The sequence below is a fragment of the Gopherus evgoodei genome, chromosome 4 (genome assembly GCF_007399415.2).
Source record: "Gopherus evgoodei ecotype Sinaloan lineage chromosome 4, rGopEvg1_v1.p, whole genome shotgun sequence".
Lineage (NCBI taxonomy): Eukaryota > Metazoa > Chordata > Testudines > Testudinidae > Gopherus > Gopherus evgoodei.
In genome coordinates, this window is record NC_044325.1 from 35,122,242 (window position 1) to 35,135,569 (window position 13,328).

Here is a 13,328-nt window from a genome sequence, read left to right on the forward strand (position 1 = left end):
ATACAATGGAAAAGAAATTAACAGATGGAGGCAAAAATTGACAGCCATTAGGAGAAGGTCTATATCTTTATTTTATATCCATCTCTTTTGTGGTACAAGAGATAGGTCAGGGAGGACAGCCTCTGCCTGAAAGCCTGTGTCCCATGATACCACAGGAGACATGGAGACAGATCTGCACTTGCAGAATACCTGTATAGTTTAATGTTCACTTTAAAAACAGACTTTTTATCAGGCAGATGAGCTAGTTTGGTAAGTTTATTAGTGCTCTAAAAACTGTGCATTCAGTCTAGTGCAGAGAGCAATTTACCTTGAGCTAGAAGAGTTAATAAAACACACAACGATATCCCAAATGGAATATGGAAAATGTTTGCATTTATTACCTTCTCCTTTTCAAGGTCTCTGATTTTAAATATCATCTCAGGACTGAGCATGGTTTATTGTAACTTCTATGCCCTAATGTTTAGGACAACCAGACAGCAAGGGTGAAAAATCGGCACAGGGGTTGGCGGGTAATAGAAACCAATATAAGAAAAAGACCCCAAAATCAGGACTGTCCCTGTAAAATCAGGACATCTGGTTTGAAACATGAATTTCAATTCCTTGATTTATTTATCTGGATGCTGCTGTGGTTGCTGTATGATGGGTGATTCTACGCACTGCATATTCCTTGTCCTTTTTTCACCCCTCTCTTTATTACTCACATTCCCTGCATCTAGTTCTGATGTTAAAAAGGTAAACTCTTCAGGGCAGGAACCTCATCTTTTCTGTGCCCTATGAGTGTTTAACAGGCTTCTCTGGGTGCTGTGAGATACTTAAATTTAGGTGAGGTGCTTAAGTACAGTAGAGTAGAGATTAACTCTTTTCCTGTTAGCGAAATACAAAGTTATGGACATAATCTATTAAGGGCAGTGATAAAGGAAGAGATATTGCTTGCAACCTTCAAAACTAAACTGTACCATGTGCTAGAGTATGTACCACGGGGAATAATCCTGCATTGATCGAGGGATGGCTGCATGACCTAGTAGCTTTCTTCCATCTCTGACTTCTATCTTGCAGCGCAAGTTTTGACTTTCTTTGATTTGTGGGTTTGTATCAGATCCTTATGGGTTAGTATTATCAATGTTCTCTATGTATAGCAGTGTGGTAGTCACTTTATTATGGGTTATGTTGTAATACAAAAACTTGCAGGGAAGCATAACAAGTTCAGATGTTTTCCCCCCACATAATTTCAGAGAGATGTTTTTTATTTTTATTTTTCCGTTAGATGTATTGTTTCTCTCTCCAGTTGATCGTTGGAAATCTTGATAAAGCAAGGAAGAGTAACTATGGAATAATTGCTACAGAAAGGACCTGATTTTACTCACATTGGTGTAAATTAGGAGCAACGCCATGTAAGATTCATTGAATTACAACATTGGGAAGAAGCAGAGGGTGAATTTTTAGAGCCGGCTTTGGGGTCATGGCCCTGATTCTCCACACATACAAATATTAACTTCAGTGGCAGTAACTCCTGATTTACACTGGTGTACGTGAGAGGAGAATCAGGTCCAGTATCTGTGTCAGTACAAAATAATGGCGAAAGCTGAATAGTGAAAGATGTGCACACCTGTTACTGTTCCAGCTTCTGGAATTTCTCTAAGACGGTTGTTTATGAAGAAGAAAAAACATTTTAAAGGGAAAAGTTATATGTGCATGAGTTTCCTTAGCAGTGTGTCTCAAACATCATAAAGTTCTTTAGTCATTTGCACAGAAAGAGGGTAGATTACTTTAAATATGTCTAACAGGAGGCAGTGTGTTATGTTAGTTAAAACAGGATTGGCAATGGGGATTCAGAACTATGAAACGTTACTCCTGATTGCCAGTGACTGACTTTGTGACCTAGACAAAGACTTGGTCTACACTACCAACTTACGTTGGCATAACTATGTAGCAGCTGATGCTGTAGCACTGTAAATGGAGACAAGCCCTAAATCATTTCACCTCTTTGCCTTAGATCACCCATCTGTAAAATGAGAATAATACTGATCTCAGGTGGGGTGGAGGGTGGGGGAGAGAGGAGAGGAATGGGTTTACGCTTAATTTATTAATATTTGTTAAGAATAAGTAGGTCCTTACATACAAGATACCACGTAAATACAATGTGTTATTTTTACTATGGCTCAATTGTTGCTCTGCGAGCAGTCCCACTCACGCTTTGCTTGCTTCCTGGTGCCTCATACTTGGAGTTGAACTATCCTATACCTGACACTTTATTACTTCCTCCATGCAGCTGTAGTGAACAGCGTATTGGCTAGGGTTGGGGGGGAACTCCCACTCAGACCCTACCCATCAGCCCAAGGAGTGGGGTGGTGTTCCTGCTGTCCTCACCCTTTCATAATGCGGGCAATCAGGGTGGAGTTTGTAAAGGGATCTGTGTGCCCTCCTTCTCCCTTGCGCATTGGATGTTAAGGACCAGGCTGTGAGCCATCTAAGTAAGAGAACAATGCCCGAATTACTGAAGTTCAGGCAGAGCAATTCTGAATTTTCAAACTATTGGACTTTCGGTTTTCAAATTTCATTCCGTTTTAAAATATTTTTGGCGTGTTACTTTGGTATTGGAAATAAGAGTATTGGTGCTATGTGAAATGTTATTTTAATAACAGGATCTTTAAAATAAGGTAAGAACAAGTAATACAAAATATTCTTGTAATAAGGCCTTCACTCGCCCTCGCAACAAATCAGGCAGAGACCCCTTCTGAGTGCAATCATTAGTGCTTTTTATTTTCAGTGTCAGCTCCCACCACCTTCTGTTTACAGTCTGCTCCAAACCAGCAACCTGAAGGACAGCTAGCTTCTCCAGCCAGAAGGGATACACAGCCTTTTGATTCCTCCCTCTTTGTCTTCCCCCCTACCCTTCCCCCTCCCCCTCCCCCTTCACTTCCTTCCTGACAGCCTTATGTAGCCCCCTAGCTAATAAGGCCCACAGGTGCTTCTCTTCTAGCTATTAGGCATGGCATACTCAGCCAGCCCCAATTGGAGGCTTCTTAATTGGAGCTGGGCTAATGGGCATGGCTCAGGACCTCCTGGCCAGCACCCTGTTACAGTGCTACAGGAAACAATCCTAGCATATGAGCTGAATGGATTGCCTATCGATCAAGAACTTCTTCCATTAGGTGGTTGCCATTCCGTTTTTTTTATCAGAGGCTCAGAAATCCATTAACACCAATTTAACCAGTAAATATGTGTTTTCATTATGGCGTTGGCTCATTATTGCTTCCTATTCTCTCTTCCTCCCTCTGCCTCCCCCACCACCATTGCTCTGTTCCACCCAACCTTTCAGGTATCTTATATGTTGATATCACCTGGCCAGTTATGTAGTGGTGCTATTACATGACAATTCAGAAAGTATTGTGAAACAAAGGTCTTGGCAGCAATGACATAATTAATATAAGCTGAAGTAAAATGATGATCGAATTTGGAATGATGATGTTCTCAGTATTCCAGCTACTGCATATTTTAAATTAAACATAAGGTCCCTGGATCTTCTCCATACCCAGACAGGTGGTCCCACTGAAGACTTTTCAGGATCAGATCCTTAATTAAACCCAAGTGTAACAAAACTGGCAATGGTGGGGAAGGAAGTGGGCTGCGAACAGGCAGCCGTGACTAAAGAGAGAGCAATAGTGCTCCCAGGGTGACATTTCTCAAAGGATAGTAGGATTTTATTTTGCATCTTTCATGTTGTTAAATGGGTTTTACAAACTTCTCTTCTTGTTGAAAGGCTGCATGAAAAAGATGTGTGTAAAGGGAGGGTGGACTGGCAGTGGGGTTATCTCACACTGTTCCAAATGGTCAGCGTAGGAGGCGGTGAGATGAGAAGGGATACAGATATGAAGAGAGCAATTTTAAGAGCATGAAGAGTTGGGAGGGGAGGAAAACACTCATGAGATCAGCAATGTAAGCAGAGGTTGGGTTGGGCAGAACCTTCCATCTGAGAGACAGAGTCTTGAGCTTGATGCAGAAGGGGAGTAGAAGCTATTGAAGGGATTTGATTAGGAGACTTACAATCTAAGAGGCAGGAGAAGAAAAAAAGCTCTTCATAACATTATTTTGTATGGCCTGCAGTGGAGCAAGATGAGAACTGGGCAACAAAAGAGCTTGGAATAGTCAGAGTGGGAGAGGACCAAGGTTTTTTTAGCCATCAGACTGGAGAGGAATTGACTGATTTTCAAGGATGTGAAGACAGAAACAGGGTTTTTCAGTGGGCTGGATATGAGGGGATAGGTAAAGGAAAGTAGTGAGAGGAGTCAAATGTGACACTGAGCTTTCAGATCTGAACAGAGGTAGAGCAAGGAAGGAAGAGTTGGGTGCTGATTTTTTGCCTCTTGTTTTATTTGCATTGCCAGTATGTTGGCCTTGAAGTTTCATGAAGGTCTTTAGGCAACACTCGTAACTCATTAACATAAATCACAGATTCCTCCATATCCCTTGAGGGTGTTGTCCTGGGGAAGCTTCATTCCAAGGATTGTTGATATGATAGAACTTATTGCTCTGAAGTGAAGGGGACTTTGCAAAAAAAAAAAACAAAAAAAACAGTACCACATAATATATTCCTATACTGTGTATCCATACTCCTTGTTGAAAAGCCATGTTGATATGTGACAGTTTTATCTGTTGCTTCAGGCTATGTTGCTCTTTGGAGTTTTTTCCTAATCTTATATCTGAATTTTCCTTGAACGTTACTCTACCAGTCTTATATTACATACATATATTGTACTTCACTGATATTCAAGCCCCTTTAAATAGGCACTGTTTACACAGATTTGGTCCAAATTTTACATTTTGTAAGAGCAAACTTGCTTTTGTAAAATCCCAACAGTTGTTTTAAGCAAGTAAACATTCCATCACAGTGTTTGCAACCTAAACATTAGAGCACTGAGAATCTGGAAGTGAAAACGATTATGCAGTGAAACTGACTTCACTGATTTTCCGGTGTTGGGGTGGAAAGTGCAAAAAGTAGAACAGTATAAATAGCAAAAAGTAACTTGATTATTTCAGTTAGAATAACTGAAAGTCAAGTATCAGAGGGGTAGCCGTGTTAGTCTGGATCTGTAAAAGCAGCAAAGAATCCTGTGGCACCTTATAGACTAACAGACGTTTTGGAGCATGAACTTTCGTGGGTGAATACCCACTTCGTCAGATGCATGTAGTGGAAATTTCCAGGGGCAGGTATATATATGCAAGCAAGCTAGAGATAACGAGGTCAGTTCAATCAGGGAGGATGAGGCCCTGTTCTAGCAGTTGAGGTGTGAAAACCAAGGGAGGGGAAACTGGTTTTGTAGTTGGCAAGCCATTCACAGTCTTTGTTTAATCCTGAGCTGATGGTGTCAAATTTGCAGATGAACTGAAGCTCAGCAGTTTGTCTTTGAAGTCTGGTCCTGAAGTTTTTTTGCTGCAGGATGGCCAACTTAAGGTCTGCTATAGTGTGGCCAGGGAGGTTGAAGTGTTCTCCTACAGGTTTTTGTATATTGCCATTCCTAATATCTGATTTGTGTCAATTTATCCTTTTCCGTAGAGACTGTCCAGTTTGGCCGATGTACATAGCAGAAGGGCATTGCTGGCATATGATGGCGTATATTAGATTGGTGGATGTGCAGGTGAATGAACCGGTGATGGTGTGGCTGATCTGGTTAGGTCCTGTGATGGTGTCACTGGTGTAGATATGTGGCCAGAGTTGGCATCGAGGTTTGTTGCATGGATTGGTTCCTGAGCTAGAGTTACTATGGTGCGGTGTGCAGTTACTGGTGAGAATACGTTTCAAGTTGGCAGGTTGTCTGTGGGCAAGGACTGGCCTGCCACCCAAGGCCTGTGAAAGTGTAGAATCATTGTCCAGGATGGGTTGTAGATCCCTGATGATGTGTTGGAGGGGTTTTAGCTAGGGACTGTATGTGATGGCCAGTGGAGTCCTGTTGGTTTCTTTCTTGGGTTTGTCTTGCAGTAAGAGGCTTCTGCGTACACGTCTGGCTTTGTTGATCTGTTTCCTTATTTCCTCGTGCGGGTACTGTAGTTTTGAGAATGCTTGGTGGAGATTTTGTAGGTGTTGGTCTCTGTCTGAGGGGTTAGAGCAGATGCGGTTGTACCTCAGTGCTTGGCTGTAGACAACGGATCATGTGATGTGCCTGGGATAGAAGCTGGAGGCATGAAGGTAGGCATAGCAGTCAGTAGGTTTTCGGTATCGAGTGGTGTTAATGTGACCATCACTTATTTGCAACGTGGAGTCTAGGAAGTGGACCTCCCGTGTAGATTGGTCCAGGCTGAGGTTGATGGTGGGGTGGAAGCTGTTGAAATCGTGGTGGACTTTTTCCAGAGTCTCCTTCCCATGGTCCAGATGATGAAGATGTCATCAATGTAGCATAAGTAGAGAAGGGGCGTGAGTGGACGGGAGCTGAGGAAGCGTTGTTCCAGGTCAACCATAAAAATATTGGCATCTTGTGGGGCCATGCGGGTGCCCATAGCGGTGCCACTGATCTGGAGATAACTATTTCAAATTTGATGACAATATATGTGTGTGAGGATAGAGGCACAGAGTTCAGCAGCCAGTTGTGCTGTGGCATCATCAGGGATACTGTTCCTGACAGCTTGTATTCCATCTGTGTGTGGGATGTTTGTGTAGAGAGCCTCTACATCCATGGTGGCTAGGATGGTGTTTTCTGGAAGGTCACCAATGCATTGTAGTTTCCTCAGGAAATCAGTGGTGTCACGGAGATAGCTGGGAGTGCTGATGGCAGAGGGTCTGAGCAGAGAGTCCACATATCCAGACAGTCCTTCAGTGAGAGTGCCAATGCCCGAGATGATGGGGCGTCCAGGATTTTGGGGTTTGTGGATCTTGGGTAGTAGATAGAATAACCCTGGTCGGGGCTCTAAAGGTATGTTGATTTGTTCTGATGTTAGTGTAGGGAGTGTCCTGAGTAGATGGTGCAGTTTCTTAGTTTATTCCTCAGTGGGATCTGAGGGAAATGGCCTGTAGAATTTCAGAGTTCAAAGAAAAACTGCTGAGCTTCAGTTCATCTGCAAATTTGACACCATCAGCTCAGGATTAAACAAAGACTGTGAATGGCTTGCCAACTACAAAACCAGTTTCTCCTCCATTGGTTTTCACACCTCAACTTCTAGAACAGGGCCTCATCCCCCGATTGAACTAATCTCATTATCTCTAGCTTGCTTGCATATATATACCTGCCCCTGGAAATTTCCACTACATGCATCTGACGAAGTGGGTATTCACCCACAAAAGCTCATGCTCCAAAATGTTTGTTAAACTGAACGCCAACTTCCAAACTTCAGCCTAAAATTAGTCACCAAAAGCTATATTTGGACATGTAATATAAGTGACCTGTTGTCCAGAAGTGCTAAAAACCAAAGGTGGGTAGAAGCCAGTGACAGGATTTGATTAGGGATTAGCATGCTCTAAGCAGAAGGGAAAAGATTTTCACAGCAGTATTCAGTGTGGTTTGGAGTTGAAGCAAGGTGAGCATCAGGATGCTATTTAGGAGGAGGTGGTAATCAAGATGGTATAGGACCATAGCTTGAAGTCAATAGGAACAATTAATGCTTAGTACATAAGAAAATCAGGTCACTTTAGTTGAACTGCCTAAGTATATATTTAGGTGCCTAACTTTAGGCATCTACTTCTGAAAATGTTGACATACGCTAGCAATAGTAATAAAAGTTTCTTTTAAAAGAGTATTTTATTTTTAGATTGCCAGTCTCCCTTCAGTTAGAATAAAATAAAAAGTCTCTAAAAATAAAAAAGCAGTTGCACAATAAGAATAATAATAATGGCAATTTAATGAGTACATCCACAGCTTTGGGAAGGTAATGGAAAAATGACTTATTAAAGGAAAATCGATGAGAAAAGGAAAAATCAGGGCTAAATAGGGGTACTTTACTGAGAGACAAAGTTAGATTGGTAAAAGCTACTGTTCCATTCTGAGATGGCCTCAGTTGTGTTGAAAATACACCTCCACCATCCACACACACATGCACAAAGTGAAATCTGGAGTGGTTTTCCCTATTGCTTTGAAAATACCTCAAGTGTTTTTTTATCAATTTGCATGCAGAATTTCTAGTTTTGCAATTTAAATGATAAAGACTAGATGGTGATTTGCACTATGTGCTTTTGATGGCACATAATGGGGAGTAAGAACCTCCTCTTAAAACCCTGCCTGGGCTAACCAGGCCTTGAGTCCAGTTGCATAGAGTAAGCAAGGGCTGTGCACCGACTATGTACAGACACACTCCTCAAAGAAGATCGGGGAGTGAGTAAAGCCAGAAGGCACGTCTTCACTGGCAATGGTAAAGTGTTGCTGTGGCAACGCTTTAATGTGGCTTGTGTAGTCATGGCACAGCCGCTGGGAGGGAGCTCTTCCAGCGCTCTAAAAAAACCACCTCCACGAGGGTCGTAGCTACCAGGACTGGGAACACGGCCCCCAGCTCTGTGCACTGTCCACACTGGCACTTTACAGCACTGAAACTTGCAACGCTCAGGAAAGTGCTTTTTCACACTCCTGAGCGAGAAAGTTGCAGCGCTGTAAAGTGCCAGTGTAGACAAGCCCTTAGTTCTGTCATTTCAAATATTCTTCTGGTCAGAACAGCTGAGGTAGTGTTGCAGCAGTTGTGATTTGTTCCTGATATAAGCCAAATAGAATGCAAAAATATATCCCTGAAATGCTCCCTCCCTCATTTTACTTCAGAATAGCAATGGTAGCTGTCACTCAAGTGTGACAAAAAGTACTTCTAGTAAAAAACCTTGTGGGCCAAAGCCACAGTCTGGAATACAGCTGAATTACAAATCCCTAAAAATCCAAAAAAAACGTTGTGGTTCAGATAGTCAGCACTTGTATAATGACGTGTCTAGTCTTTTCTTGAATAAGATAGGACCCAACGAAGGTGGAAGATCACTGATCAAATAGTGTACAACGATAAAAAGTTATGACTTACGGATATAATGGCTTATATGGCTTGTATTTTGGTTATAATACGTTCTTTCTAAAGTATTTGCCATTTTTGCCTTAGATAAATTTTACCTCAATAATTGCAATGTTACCTAAATTTTCCTATGTTTACTGTAGGTTGTTGTGTAAGGAATTGTCTATAGCAATTAAAAAAATTGAGGGTGACCTCTGTGAACCAAGTTAAATTAAATATTTTGCAATCTTTACTTACCATATAGAATAATGTGAATAGCACTTTATTGTTCACAAAAACCTTTGTTCATAGTTAAGTTTTTAAAGGTGAGCGCTGTATTAGACGTTGTTTAACATTTTCTAAATTTATTTTAAAGAGCTTAACATTAAAAGTGCTGCTTAAAATTTTTTCTAAATGTTTAAAAATTTTCTTTTAGTTCCCCCTGGAGTGATACAAAATGGAGCTCGTGTTCTGAGTAGAGGAATGTTCCCAGGAGTTAGGCCATTGCCAATCAACCCTATTGGAAGCATGGCTGCTGCAGTAAGGTAAGGGTATATAGGTACAGAACCAGCGTTAAAGAAACTAATTATTAGACACTGGATGTACACTGGATATGCAAGGATTATCGTCAAAAGTCTTGACACTTGTTTTTATTTCTGAGATTAGATGAGAGGACATAGTGGGCTTTTTAATTTTGTTTTTAGAACATGTCCTCCTGGATCACCATTCTATATCTCATGAGCGACTGTCTGTTGCACCCTGGCTTCTTTGAAAAGCGGGATAGTACATTCATCAGTGGATTTTCAGGTTATGGTGACGACTTAGTGCCGTCAGCTCTTTTTCTCGCTACAAGCATTCTGTTGTGTTTCCATTTATAACAAAAATATTTAGCCTAAATCTCTCCCTAGAGTTAAATATCGGACGCCAGAATATCAGTTATTATAGGGGTGTAAACATTATAGTTATCGTTATTAACTTTGTGATGTGCAATCTGAAGTCCTTTTAGTGCGTGGTCCACTTGCCAAGAGTATTTTGCAATGTTCAAGAATAGAATGTTGTTTTTAAGCCATGGAATTAGGTCTGTATCCTTCAGAAGGGAGGACAATACAAGATACATAAGAAGAGTCCGGTAATACTGAGGGCTGTGACTCAATGGCTTGCTTTACTTAGTGAAAGCTAACTCCACTTGAGACAACAGAGTTACACCATGGAATAATTTAGCCAGGTGTGATGCTATTGTCCTTCTCTTCCAGTGTTCTCAGTATCTGCAAAAAATGCTTCAGCTGTGTACCAGTTGGGTGCCCTGGGTGGACTTCCATAATTTATGCTGATTCTGGTTTGGAGAGGACCATTCAGGCTACATCATCTGCTCTCACGGTTCTCAGCCAGAGGTTACAAGTCTATAAAGGAAAATACTGTGATTACTACTAGATCGGAGTTTCTCAAATTTTGTTGCATTGCAACCTCTTCTGACAATAAAAATTATGATGTGACCCCAGGAAGGGGACCAAAGCCTGAACCCACCTAAGCCCTGCCTCCCTGGGCAGGAGGGGGCCCAAGCCCTGCTGCCATGGGCACGAGGGCCAAAGCCCAAGGGCTTCAGCCGCCGGTGGGGGAGCCTGTAACCTGAGCCTCACTGCCCAGGACCAAAGCCTTTGGGCTTTCCTTTGACTCAGCCCTGTGCAGGTCGGGACTTGGCTTCAGTCCAGGGCCCCAGCAAGTCTTAACACCAGCCCTGGCAAACCCATTAAAACGAGATCACAATCCATAGTTTGTGAACCACTGTACTAGCCTGATTCATTATAATTGCCTCAGTTGTTTGTGCCCTTTCATAGCCAGTGCTTCTGGCAGTTCTCTTTATAATCCAGACCCTTAGGTGTAGTTCATCCAACCAACAGCTGGAGACAGAGTACCTGAGACACACAACAGAGGGGAAGATATTAATTCAGTAACAACCTATGGCTGTTCATGGGCTGTTGTTAAACTGAATGAGGCATCAACCAGAAATACAGAGGGTTTCCCTTTGTCTGCACCTGTTAAAGGTCTACCCTATCCAGCAATAGCAGCCCACGCATCTTTGAGAAATGATGCCACTGGCTGTCAGCCAGAGCCTGTGTTCTGCTCCAGGGGGGGTCATAGAGCCATGGAATTAGTTATTGATAATATTCTTTTAAAACATAGACTCCAGTCTAAATAGTGAGGAAGGACAAGAATGGCTGTTCCGGAGCTCATCCTCCCCCTCAACTTATGGCGGTCGTTTGAGCGACACAGATATTATTTCAGAATCAGAGGAAGCTTTGAGGGGGGAAAAGGGAATATCTCCATAGAAACCTGTTCTTCCTCCCGCCTCCCTTCCCACACCACCACTTGAAGACTTCCATAGTTTTGCTCCCAATATTGCCATGTTATGCAGGGCAGCATATAGCTTAACTTTTTTGTTATCGGAGGGGCTTACCACCTGCAGTTCCCCTGCTGTTCCTGCTTCCAGCAGGTGGAATAGTGTCTTTACCCTTTTGAATGGTAATGAAGAATAAAGAGTTTGGGAGGGGGCTTGGCAAGGGTTGGGGCACGGGGGGTGTTTCGAGGTGCTGGATCGGAGTAGTGCTCACCTCGGGCAGCTCCCTGGAAGTAGAGACATATCTCTGCTGCTCCTAGGCAGAGGCACAGCCAGGTGGCTCTACACACTGCCTCCGCACGCAGGCGCCAAGCGGTTCCCAGCCAATGGCAGCTGCGGAGCCAGCATTTGGGGTGGGGGAAGAGCACGGAGCCCCCACGGCAGTTCCTTCACTTAGGAGCAGCAGCAGTTTCTAGGGAGCCATGCAGAGACAGGTAGGGAGCCTGCCAGCCCTGCCCCAACCGGATTTTTAATGGAGATATCAGAAATGCCGGTTTCTAGAGCTTTACAGCTGGTAAAATGCCGGATAACACAGCTTTTACTGTATTGATAATGGGGGCTTCAGTCTGGCAGACAAAGGTATAAAAAGTTGAAACTAGACAAATTTAGAGTGGAAATAAAGTAAAGTTTTTTAATCTTGAAGGGAATTCATCACAATCCTTGCTAAATTGTTCCAGAGGTTGATTTTCTGTCACTGGCAACTTTTAAGTCAATATTGGATTTTTTTTTTCTAAAATATATGCTTTAGTTTAAACAGGACTTAATTCAGGAATGTTCTATAGCCTGTTATACAGGAGGTTAAACTAGATGATCATAGAATCATGATCTGGTCTTAGAATCTATGAAATTATATTTTAAGAAAATGACACCAGTATTCTAAGAGCCTAGAATAGCTACAGATTCCACACAATGATATGGAGTAGAGGGTTTAATAGATATTTTCCTTCTCTAAAATTATGTGGCTCTTAAATGATGTGTGGTTCTTCCTGGCTGCCCCAATGGCTATAGGTTCTGTTGCCTATTTAGCTATCCTGAAAAGTGAGGAAATGCCATTTGTTTGTAATAGCTTGATTTCAACATAACTATGATTTGCATCATGAGAAAGTTTGACACGTGTCCCTAAATTCCAGTGCATGTATTTAATCCTTTTGTGTTAGGATAGACTGGATTATTCAGATGCAGATTTTATATTTCTCTTTTACATCAAATCTGTTCAGTGCAGTGAGAGCTAATTTAAAAAAAAGAGGGAGGGGGATCTGAAGATACCTTATTGAAGTACCAAAAAGAACCAGTGGCTTGTCTATCTGATATGACAGAGGTCACCCCATCTTCTGTGGAAGAGAAGAGCCTTCATGAAGGATCCACTGAACTGTAAAGCACAGAAAAGCCTGAGGGGAATGTTCTTGGTTTCAAGGATGTTCTTTCACACAGTAGTTTGTGTACCTTTTGTATCCACGTGAGCTAATCTGTCAATGCCTTTTTGGTGTTGAAATGCCCAATACCAAATACCCCACTACAGGTTCAGTATGACAGCTACCTTTTAGAGAGTGGCTATTACCTGTCCAGGCTTTGGTTATTCAGTCCAAAATTGCATTATCTTTCTTTGCTGCCATATCAAATGGCCACGTGCTATCGATGTCTGTGCAGTCATAGCATATATCTGACTACAATCACCACATGACCTCTCTTGGCATGACAGTTTTCAGGTTTTTCCTTCCTGGTTGACTTCTGTTTTGTTACTTCCTTTCTACAGCCTAACTTCTGTAGATCCCTTTTTATTATTTCTCTGTCTCCATTAAGTTTCCAGATCTAAACAGTTCAGTCTTATCTGGGACATACTTTGTCTGGCTGAAGGATACAGATTAGCAAATATTTGATAGAATGGGTTGATCACAAGAAGGAAAGACTTTCAGCAAATTATCCTGTTTGGACAGCCGTTAGCATCAGATTATAGTCACAAAAAGTTAGGTTTTACATTGCCGTTGCC

The 13,328-nt window shown here is 42.1% G+C and overlaps 1 protein-coding gene across 7 annotated transcripts in view; it reads left to right on the plus strand.

Annotated features, from left to right (window-relative positions):
• The window catches only part of FOXN3 (forkhead box N3), a 333,675-nt gene that overhangs the window by 304,696 nt on the left and 15,651 nt on the right, over positions 1–13,328 (plus strand). For all 7 annotated transcript variants that reach the window (XM_030558952.1, XM_030558953.1, XM_030558950.1 and 4 more), the window contains one exon: positions 9,383–9,491. In XM_030558952.1, coding sequence (XP_030414812.1) covers positions 9,383–9,491 — 109 coding nt within the window. The remainder of the gene's footprint in view (positions 1–9,382; positions 9,492–13,328) is intronic.